This window comes from Apteryx mantelli, chromosome 19 (genome assembly GCF_036417845.1).
Source record: "Apteryx mantelli isolate bAptMan1 chromosome 19, bAptMan1.hap1, whole genome shotgun sequence".
Classification (NCBI taxonomy): domain Eukaryota; kingdom Metazoa; phylum Chordata; class Aves; order Apterygiformes; family Apterygidae; genus Apteryx; species Apteryx mantelli.
The window spans coordinates 5546333-5557654 of NC_089996.1; the positions used below are offsets into that span (position 1 = coordinate 5546333).

At 49.7% G+C, this 11322-nt stretch overlaps 1 protein-coding gene across 1 annotated transcript; it reads right to left on the minus strand.

Annotated features, from left to right (window-relative positions):
• Positions 1–6527: 6527 nt before the first annotated feature.
• On the minus strand, positions 6528–11084 carry CCDC42 (coiled-coil domain containing 42). Its single transcript, XM_013953170.2, has 7 exons — positions 11017–11084; positions 10548–10653; positions 10300–10404; positions 9497–9694; positions 8589–8810; positions 7071–7229; positions 6528–6620 (listed from the first exon to the last, which is right to left on the minus strand). Exons 1-7 carry the CDS (start codon positions 11082–11084, stop codon positions 6528–6530), a joined length of 951 nt encoding a protein of 316 aa, XP_013808624.1.
• Between the last annotated feature and the right edge of the window lie 238 nt (positions 11085–11322).

Genomic DNA, 11322 nt, shown 5'->3' on the forward strand with positions numbered 1-11322 from the left:
CTGCTTGCTGGTTCTGGTGCTCTCCTTGCTTTGGAGCGCCTTCACTTCAGGCTGGAGGGAGGGCTGGAAAGCGCTGTAGATAGCAGAAGTAAATTAAGTCACAGAGAGCTCCCCTCTGCTTTGCTAACCCATGTAACAGAGAGATGTGCCTCCACACTACAGAACACACCTGAAGCTGTTGCCCAAGTTGGAGTGGTGGGTAGTGTCACAGGCCATGATTGGTAGCATCCGGCCTGAAGCTGATGGGACAGATTGGGTCACTCTTACTCCTTGCTCTTCTAGACGCTTTCCAGTGACTGCTTTTCTCCGTCACTCTGCGGTTACCCATGTGGTGCAATATGGATGTTTGCTTGATCCACACAGACCAATGTTTGAAGACCTAGAAGACCCCCACTGTCCTTGCCTTCACCAGGATATTATTGGGGAGAATGAATAACTGAGCCAGTTTGCTTGGATGAGCTGAGAGGGAGCCAAAAGCAAAGAAAGGCCTTTGATTCAAAACTTTCTCTCCAAGTTGATCCCTACCTCCACCCTACAAGGCGTAGATTTCAGCTGCTGGAGCAATGCTTGGGTGGGCAGAGAGGATAGCTGGGGAGGAGATGGGGAGAATCCTGACCTGTTCTGTACTGTGTTTTCTGGTTGTATTTGTGTAGCTGGTCATGGAGAAGATGACAGGCTGCTGTCCTGATCATGCAATCCTATTCAGCCTGTATTTTAACTGACAGCAAAGGTGCACAGCACACAGGAGCAACACTTTCATGTACATTTATTTCAACCCAAACAAATAAATGTCTGTTGTAAGCCTGGCTCTTAGCTATTTTCCCCTGACGGGGACCTTTGCAGTGAGGCGTTTCAGGCTGTGTTAAGGTGAAAAGAAACAAGATCCCAAAAAGTAAGGCTGGACTTTGGAATTTCCTCGTATTGCAAGAGTACAGACCAGCCCCTGCTGCTGCAATAAGATATATAACCTGTGCCTTTCAGGCTGTTGGCCTAACATTTCTCTTTTGGGCCAGGTTGAAAAATCTTTGGAAATGCAGGAAACTCTCTCTGGGTTAATATTCCTTAAGGCCTAGAGAAAACAACTGTTTTAATTTATTTATTCACTGATATCAGTCTTTTTTCGCACCAGGCCTCAGTGGTACCATTTATAGATGATTTCTGGCACATCAAATGTCTTCTACATGTGGCGTTTTGCTTGACGGAGATCTAAAGAGGTCTGGCTGTAACAACTCTCCTCTTGACCCCCTAATAGCTCCCTCCTCTATCCCATCCCCAGGTGAGCCTGCAGTGCTCTCAGGATAAGGATCAGGAGTGGCAGCCCTCCAAACTGGAGGGTCTCATGGGATTCACTGTTGCATGTCCTTGGGACAAATGGGTAAACAATGCCTAAGAAGAACTCCCAGTGCAGCTCCCGACAGCTCATGGTGGGCATGCTGGGGAAGATATGGTGGTGGGAAATGGGCAGAATGGGAGCAGAGAAGCATGATGGACTCTGTGCTTCACCTGAGTCTCTGCAGATGTGTAGGACCAGAGAAGCTTGCAGTCACTAACAGATGTCACATATGATTTTATGCCATCAATGACTGAGAGGGGAGCAGGCAGCTCTGGCACCCACATCCTCTCCTGGATCAAGGAGCTGGAAACTGCATATGCAGAAACAATGCTCTAATTCAGGTTTAATGGTGTTCATGCCTTTGCCATCTGGCACCCCATGGTGCTTGACATGCCAAGTCCCAAGTAATTGCTAATTATGGGTCTAACAAGCCAGCAGTGCCTTCCCAAGTCGCTGCTGAAGAGAGAGGTTGTTGCTAGCACAAGGTTGTCCCCCATCTGCTTGCAGAGTGTTTAAGGGGGGAAGGTAGCATGTCTCCAGGTGAAAGCATTGTAGAGGATCTGGAGCTGACCTATGCCTCTCCGTACAGCCGTGCTCTGTATCAGAGCCACCACGTGAACACATAGCATGTCCTGTCACTCTGGCCTGCACACTGGCAGCAGACGCATCTGCCTGCTCCAAGGCACAAGCTGACTCCAGTTGAATCCCACCATCGGTGCTGGGGCAGAGCGACTCCACGGGGCAGCTGGCAGAGCAGAGAGTACTGGCATCGCTAGCTCCTGCCCACACTGATGGAATAACAGGCTTCTCCATAAGAAATGTTGACAGAGTCCAGATTACACCAATAACAACATTTCAGTGTGCTGGGGATTTTCCATCAAAAAGAGGCAAAACAGACTGTAGGTTTATCCAATACTTTAATCATCCCTTTTCTGTGCCAAGAGAAAAAAAATTTGCAAACAAAAACAAAAGCAAACAAAAACCCTACAACCCAAGCCCTGCAATTCCCTAAGGAGAAGGCAGGCTATTAACACACACAAAACTGTTTATTACAGACTGTCACAGAACTTTAACTCTGATTAAGTAATTTTAGTCTTTGGTATCCTATGGCATTGTGAGTCACATCATATTGTTTTTTCTTCATCCAGCCCAAGAAGGAGGATGGGCTGGCAGGAAATGTACTAGAAACTTCACCTTTGCAATGTTCAGCATGCTGTGCTCAGGGAGTGGGTCCTGCCATCTCCTTTGCTGGTGCTGAGCTCCCAGAGCCAGAAGGATGGCTCCAGCATGCAGGAGAAGGAGGAACATGGTGGATGGCCCAGAAAACCTTGCCAACCCTGATGGACCCCTCTGTGAAGCAGGACTTCAGGACCAGCGCAGCTCCAGCGTTGCATCCTCTGGCATCTCACAAGTGATGGGAGCAGAGTTTGTCTTTTTGCTGGGCTGGGAGTGCCTCGGCTGGCTTTGCCTTAACTTAGAGGAGATGATTTCCTTCCTTTTCAGCTCCCTAGAGAAAGGACAGAGGGAGGATGAAATTAGTTTTATTGTTTGGAGCAGCCAATGCCTGTCCTCCACGATCCATATCCCACTGGTTGGTTTTCCAGGCAAGCCCAACCAAGGATCCCTTCACCCCAGTCATGACAGGGTTAATGCACGCTTCAGGTACACTCCTCCCCCCCCCCTCACCTCATAGGCACCACCTCTTGCCAAAGCTTCTTGAAGAGGCATATTTAGGGGCTCTTAGTCACATAAGAAGAGGTGAGGAACCCAGGTAATTTAGACACCTTGCAGCTGTCCAGGGCACAACCTGTGCTTCACAATCTGCTCAGAGCCTCTTCTGGCTCCTCAAAATGGGCAAGGGGGAGGCTGGAGCTAGAAAGAGCAGGGGCAGCTGAGTCACCTCCCAGGGGGGACATAAATGTTCCTGGTCCCTTTGGATACATCACTGCAGAGATAAGATCAAGGACACAAATGCCCAGCATAGTCTCTGCTTGGATGAATCATGAGTTGACTTTTCCAGTGCAGGCAGCAGATCTCCATATTGTCACTGATTCCTCTACAACACATTTACCAACCTCTGGGATCCCTGTGGGCCTCAGTGAGACACACTCTCCTGCTTGTTTTTTTTCTCTTCTTTCTGCTTCTGTGTGCTTGGTCTCACAGAGAAGCAACAAAGGCCTTGATCCAGGCCAGCATGAGTGGTGGAAGCACTGCTGTCTGTGGGGCAAAGGCTTTCAGATCCAGTCCCCACGTGGCAGGCTGCTGTCTCCTAGGAAATTGACATGAGACTGGATTTCCATTCTGCCTATGAGGCCCAGCCCTGGGGCTGAGTGGTGAATCACTCCGTACAAACAAAAAGGTATATATTTGCTCCTCATTGAGAAATCAATTTTCAGTGGCCTCAAGTGCTCTGCACTGCCTGCTTCTCAAGGCCACCCCTGCAGTCCCAGCATTGCTGGAGAGCACGACTAGGCTGAATGTTTCCACTCGCTGAGGAAGGAGGCCTTGGCATGGCAATGGGGAGGATCTGCCCCTGTTCTGGGATTTGAAGGAAGTCCTTCCCATGCAAAGAGCTGCTGCAGACCCATAGCCCCTATTCAGGATCTTAATCAAAGGCAAGGGAAAGCATCCCATTTACCCTTACTCCATCTCTTCTCCAACCTTCTTGTTTCAGTGAGCATCCCCCTACAACGCTCAGTTCCTGTCCCTAAGCCATGGTCCTCTACTGATGTGACTTCTAAATGCCCCTTCCTTCTGGATGGCCAGTGGGTAAGAAACCAAGCTCTTCTCACCTCTATCATTCACCTGCTGGGTGATCCTGGGCTCCTATACTGCTTCTGCTCCCAGACTGAGCTTATCTTTTCTCCTTCCACCCTGAGCTCCTTGAGGCAAGGACTGTGTATGTACACCCATCGTAGCAGGGTCCAGACCACAGTAGTGGTTACACAATCACTTATACAGGACGTTAATCTGGGCTCCTGCTCTGAGAAGTAATATGGTTCTTTGCAAACATCAGCACCCTAGGTCTCCCAGCCCCTTGCAAGGAGGTGTTAATGCCACGGCCCTCTGTGTGCCCATGGGCTCTGTAACCCCTTCCCCCTCCTAAGGGTCGGGTTGCTTGCAGTTGAGTCCAGCCCTGATACAGCACAGCTGTGTTACCTGGGGTCAGATTGCTGGAAAAACAGGTAAGGTTGTGTGAGTTGAGGAGAGGTAAGGTTGAGGAGTTGTGTGAGGAGAAGCTGTGAGGAGCCTTCATTAGAGCCTCCTCCTCTTTGCTTGGGAGCTGCATTTATGCTCAGGTCCTTGGCATTGCCTTGCAGGTAAGCCTGTGCCCAGCCTTGTACCTTGCTGATTCTCACCTTGCCTTGCTGACTTGACTTTTTGGCTTGGTCTCAGATCTTCCTCATCGCTACAGACTAGTGTGGCAATTATTGGACTTTAGCCAAACCTGGTCACCATCATGGATCTGCTGTCCTGTTCTTGCTCCTGTACTGTGGGACTGCCTCCTGTTGATGAGGACACTGCCTGCCTGCCTTGCTGTCACCTTGGTTCCTTCCCTTAAGGAGCAGCCCACTCTTGCTCCTTCCTGACAGTTATTATCCCTTCTTTACAGATTAAACATAATATAATCATGAAAGTGTAGGCACATGGTGGATGCATAAAGTTACAACAACTTTTACTTTTCCTTGCCAGCTCAAATGCAAACTGCCACTCAACTCCCACTGCTCTGGGGATCTATTCAGAAAAACACAGGGCATGTCTTGGCCCACATTGCATTTACATGTCAAGGTTTCAAAAAGAAATGAGCTCTCCTTCCATATATAGTAACTGACAAGCAATTACTGCCCTTGCCTCTCAAATGGAGGCTTTCACTGTTATGTTTTCTTCTGCAATAGCATCACCCTGAGGACACGCACAGGGTCATTTTCTGATGATGGATGGTAACTCACTAAGCTTCAAAGACATAAAATGAGCCTAAGCTCAAGAGTCTTGAGCTTTCAGGATGAGGTCTTGCTAAGGTCTGACCTAAGATACTGTATTTCTAATTGAGTTTATTCTTATGAATTCAAGCTTGTAGAGAGCAACAGCAAAGATGTAGAGGGAGTATTTTCTGTATGGACTCTATGACAAGCATTCCAGCCCTGACCTCATTCTTCCTTTGGTTTCCAAACACGCAACCTACCTCCAGCTCTGGGGTGCATCTATTTTCCTTACAGCTTATGAAAGCACAGCTTTTGAGGGGGTCAGTCTGTGTCTTCCTCACTCTCAGATGAAGTGGTCAGGTGTCTGAGCAACCCCCAGGCATTATAAACACGCACCAGCTGGACTTGAACTTTTCTGGAAGATACATTAACCAAATCCACCTCACTGGACTCAACACAGGAGTAACTACCGGACAGGAGGGAGCAAGAGCATATCAGCAGTGATCTCTTGGCCTCAAAATCTATAAGCTTATGCCATTGGGTGCTTGATCCATTAAAAGGTCCTCCTTAAAAGATTCTGAGCGTGGCCTGAACTCTATAGTATATCTCCAGTGCCATTTTTAGTGCTGTTGTGCTTTATTCATCAAAAGTTAACACTCATTATAAACAGCTAAATGCCTGATGCAATAGCCTTGGTTAGTTCATTCTTCATCTATATTTACTTTCTACACTTTTCCTTACAGTTAGGAGGGGTATCAGTTTTGGTACACAAGGTATGGCTCTGCAGAGAAAGCCACAGGGACAAGCAAACAAGGATTCACAGATGTACTGGTTGGAAATCTCCGAAGCTCTCTGAAGTAGTCCCCCACTCTGCTGTGATGTCCCTCTGCAATATCTCAGAGTTTACACTGGGTGGGAGGCCCAAGTGTGAATACTAGGACTAATTCCCACCTGAGATGCTGTCCCAGACTGCCCTTGCTACCTTGCATGCTTTGCTGGCATGCTGTCTCCCTGCAGCGAGAATCCCATTTGCCAGAGAATGCACACTGCCGTGGCCCTCTGGGCTGAAGCTGTAGGATGGAGCTGACCTGATGAGTCCAAGTCTCCCAGTAAATGAAGAGATGCCTTAAAATATATTGTTGTTTTTAATAGTATGAAACTTCACTGACATAACCTGTGCTGGAGTCTACAACACCCTTAGGGTCCTCTCTCCTTCTCTTGCCCTTCCCACTCTGCTGAGCACGTCAAGTTGGCACATCCCTTATAGCTCCTCAAAGTGTAGCTGTTTGCTGGTGGCTAAGACGATAGTCCTTTCTTTTCACCTCCATACAGATGTCTGTGAGGTCTTGGATAAACTGCTGAATCTAGGGTGGGCAAGAGAGATGTTAGAGCTCAGATAACTGGGGAATGTCTCTTACTGTAGGGACAGGAGCAGAAGGCAGAGGAGAACTTATTAGCCCTTCATGGCAAATTTCACCAACTGCAATGAGTAAGAGGATAAGGCATTTGGCTTGCTGGATCTGTGCTGCTGGAATGGGCTATTGTGAGTGAGTCTGAGTTCATGGCATGGGTGAATGGAGCCAAACCTTGGCCATGGATTGATTTTCAGTCTCTGCCCCAGCCTGCTTGACTCCCAGTCCTTGTTCCTCCTGGCATCCTCTACCCAATCCCCCTGCCCTAGAGAGATTCCACACAAAAGGAAAGGTGCCTGCTGGACACCTTGGTTTCTCTGGGGTTTCCCCTCCCTTTGGGCAACTGAGGCTCATTACTGCTCCCTTTGCTGGGCAGGGAGAAGGGGGCTGGCCTGCTTCTACCATGTCCAGCTGTCTGTGGGTGTCCTCCACTGGCACATTCAGGCTCTTTTTCAGCTGCTTGCTCACACACTGGAAGAGGTTGAGGGTGGCCATCTTGATGGTGCCCAGCAAAAGGGTTTTTTCGGCAGCTGTGTTCTGGATGTGGGCCCAGTGAGACTCCTGAGAGGAGAGGAGACATGCAACATGTGAACATGGCACAATAAAGATGCTGCTTCAGCACTGTGCTGGAGGTGGCTCATCTTGGCATGGTGGAAGCAGCTCCAGGAAACCACTATGGATGCTGCTTTCCCCAGAAGCCTCCCCATCCCTCTGCCAGGTCCTACAGTCCTCCCCCTGGCAGTACCTTCCTGCTGACCCCATTTGCATACACCACACCAGGACTAGCAGATACCCCAGGAACAGAGCATCCCCCTGCCACCCTTCCAGACCAGCTTCTTTCCTCCTCCGCCTGATGAGACTCATCTCCTAGAGCTTGATATATCCAAAAAAGGAATTTGGGAAGACACTCTCAGAGTGGCACAAAGGGAACAGAGGCCAGCAGAGCTGGACTGGAACAATAAAAGGTATAATTCCTGTTTCAAGAGGGAGGCTGAGGCTCTTGTCCAGAAAGGCTGGAGAATCTGAAGAAATGCAGCAGTGAAAGGGAGCAGATTGGGTCAAATCAGGGTTAAAACCAACAAACCCAAAGAAGCAGTAACTCTGAGTCTTCATCAGAGGTCACTCAGTGAGAAAACAGGGCTAAAATCCCTCCTGCAAGTATGGAGTGGACAGAAATATGGATGGGCTGACATTTGGAAAGAGCTGGAGAACTGATCTCTTCTCCTCTGTGGTCCTTTGTTCTGAAACATCCTTGAGCACAGATCTAAGGACATTTCTAAACACTGAGCAGGGGCTATGGAGTTATGTGCCTCATTATAGCCCACGTGCAGTCCACTGCATGTCTGTGCACCTTTGGACAGGGTAAGGAAATCAGAGAAAGAATGAGTTTACATGGGCAGATGCTGTGCAGAGGAAGAAAATGAATAACAATAAAAATCAACAAAATCGATTTCACTCTGAGGTCTGAGCAATGAATGGTGGAGACCACAACATGTGACACATTGAAGCCAGATCATGGGGATGATGCTGCAAGGAAGGGTGAATGGAAATGAACATGACCAGGCTAGATAAATCCAGTGGCATGTGGTGGAGTGTGCTTGGGATTTGTGTTGAGGTAGACCTCCCCAAAGCCTGGTTAGCTTATCTCTGTTGGCTGAACTCAGTGTGAGTGCAAGCAAGGAGTGAAGGGTCACTGTGGCCTCATGATGGCTTGTTTTTAAGTCCTGACATAACCTGCTCCAGACCTGATCTGTCATTCTTCATCCTGGAATCCCTTAGAGGGACAAAAACAGGTATTTTCTCCAATTACAAGGGCTGTAACTGGGCCTTGCCATGCCCCGGTGGCTTAGGGGTAAGCCATCAGCTGGTCTTGACAGCCAGGTCATGATGATGTCCCCCTGCCCTTCCATGTTTTCTCACCCAGATGAGGACATCACTGTGAGCCTGGTCAAAACGTGTTTGGAGCTGCGCCAGCTCATTGTTATACTGCAGGATCTTGTCTTCTTTCTCCTCAGTGTACTGGGCCAGGAGCACTTTGGCTTTCTCAATCATTTCCATGCGCGCTTGTGCTGACTGCAGCAGGTCCTCTTGCATTCTCACCAGCGTCTTGTGGCGCCCGATGACTTCCCGGATCTCCTCAAACTGCAGCACAGGCCTTCTGGAGTTAGTAATCATCCTGCCCTCCTTCTACCATGATGGCAAGTCTCACACTGTTGACCACCCTGCCCTGGTGAAGGACACCTCCCCTAGGGAAGATCTTCTTCTTGATGGGAGACTATCAGCCCGGTTGGTCTGTGAGCATCGCCACATTCCATGGGGAATGTCATGCCTCATTGCCAGCTGAGCAGTGCTCTGAGACAGTATGCACCATGAGCACCACTGTGACTGCCAGCACTGAGTTGCCTGAACATAGGAGGGGGCTAGCTGGGGCAGCAGGAGTATGAGCGATGCTCAGAGCAATGTCCAGGCATCTTTGCACAGGGGACAGTTTTTCAGATGTCTGTCAGGGTTCCTGTTCCAGGGCTGTATATCACTTCTCCCTTACCATTAATGTTACATGAAACAATGATGCAAAGGGGACCCCCTTCACCTCAGCCCTGTGCTCTTTTCTCTTCTAACACATTTTTCCTGTAGTTTTTTAAAGCCTTCACCTCCTTTCCTGGTTTCTCTCCCTTGAGTCTGGTCCCTTTGTTTCTCTCTGGTTGCAGGGAATCTCTTCCCATCCCCTCTGAGGTCTCTGAGTTTAACCACACGCTATGATTCCCCTGGTCCTCTACATCTAAAGCCCATGTGAGGCCATGATCTGTCTCTCTCACATCAAAACTCACCTCTGAGACTTTCACCACATCCTCCAGGTACTTGTTGAAGATGGAGTACTTCTGCAGGGCACTGTAGATTTTCTGGTGCTTATCTTTCAGGGCTTCTAGTTCCCTCCTAGCCCTCAAAAGCTCCTTCTCCCTCTGCATCTTCATCTCTCTTTCCTTGCTTGCTTTCTTCAGAGCTCGGATTCGCTTCTCGTCATTTTCCTGGTGATGTTCCCCCCCCCCAGTGCACACACACACACGCACACACACACACGTTGAATTCCACCCAAGCACCCAGATATAGGGAAAGGCAGGGGAAGATGGAGATGAATCACTCCTTAGCACTGTGAGATGATACAGTCACAGAGGAGAGAAAAGGGCTGCGAACACATTCACACCCTCTTTAACAGGGCCATCCCTCCAGCATTGACCCTTCAGTCTTGGAGACAGGCATCTGGGATGGCACCCAGTGATTTTCAGAGCTGCTGGTGTCTGTCCCTGGAAGATGCCTCAGTGTCAACCATGGAAACAGGGTCAGATCCTTCTGGGGGATGCCTGAGGCCCTCAGGGGATCACACTGGTATAGAATGAGCACTCTCCCAGGAAGGCCCTACCAAGGCTTTTCACGTCACCAGTGCAAAGCAGTGAGTGAGCCCTGGGCCCTGTGTGCTGCCATTCCTGTTCCTCATGCTTTGAGGCTTAAGGGAGATTGGGACAGACAGGGGTGCACTGAGGCTTTACCGTAGAGGAGCCTTCTCCAAGGAAGGGGAGGAAGTAGTGTTACAGGTCAGGGTCATGTTAGCTGAGCTGAGATGGGCCAGCTGTACCTGTATGAACTTCTCAAATTTTTGCGTGTAAGCTTTCAGCTGAGCCTCCTTGCCTTGGAGATCCCTCCACCGACAGTTTATGGCTTCCATCCTCACCTTGAAGGCCTGGCAGTGTAGAGAGAACATGACATGGCTGCTCAGCTGGGAGCTAGTCATCTGCACGCTGCTACCCTCCAAAGCAGCATGAAACTCTAGTCAAAGCTGCAAGTCATCCCACCCATGCCCGGAAACCATCCCATCTTTCTCACCTCTTCCTCTGCATCCAGAGCTTTTTGAATCAGTCTGACCTGTTTTTTCTTCTGCTGGAGGCGAATAGATGGAGACAGAGAGTCTTCCTCTGTCTGCTTGAATTTCCTGCCACAGAAGTTTTCCCCAAGGTTACACACAGGGCCTGGTGCTGCCTGCACCTCAGGAGGGTGTTGGGTGGCTCTGCTCCATCAGACAACACTGGACCTCCCTCAGACTCAGCCTAGTGATGTGTTTCTCTCCCACCCACAGTGGTCCCCCACACAGCACAGTTCCCACTGATAGAGGCCGGGGAGAGATGAGCAGGAGTTAGAGGGGAGAAACATGGATGGGGAAGGGGAGGAGCAGTACAAGGGGAGACTGAAGTGGTGGAGACGAGGAGTGAGGGTTTGCCATGGTGGGGGAGGAGAGATGGAGGAGGCAGGAAAAGAGCCTGGAGGAAGATGGAGGAGGTTGGAGGAGCTCCCTCACGTGAGCAATGGCAGGAGATTCTTTTTGTAGTGCATGCAGAAATATTCTGACAGGTCTTCGTTGTCCATGGCGGCCACTGCTCCAGCCACCAAATGGGCCTGGAGAGCCCAGGTCCTCCCAGTGATGTCCTTGTCCTGGGTCAACCCAAGAGCTGTCCTGAAAGTATGGAGGCTTGGCAGTGTGTGGGAGATGCAGCTGGGAAGCAGACGAGTCCCTGAGGGCCTCCTGCCTCCACTTTCCCAGGGCCTTCCTCCCTTCCCAGCTGGCCTGTGGCCACAGTTAGAATGGGATGCTGGGGGCAGTTGG

Bases quoted from the DNA above. Each gene is read 5' to 3' on its own strand.
- CCDC42 (XM_013953170.2), bottom strand. From the start codon at position 11,084: ATGGACAACGAAGACCTGTCAGAATATTTCTGCATGCACTACAAAAAG. The intron at 10,654-11,016 runs GTGAGGGAGCTC...CTTCTGTGGCAG, and splicing joins AATCTCCTGCCATTGCTCAC to GAAATTCAAGCAGACAGAGG. The intron at 10,405-10,547 runs GTGAGAAAGATG...CTACACTGCCAG, and splicing joins CTCTGGATGCAGAGGAAGAG to GCCTTCAAGGTGAGGATGGA.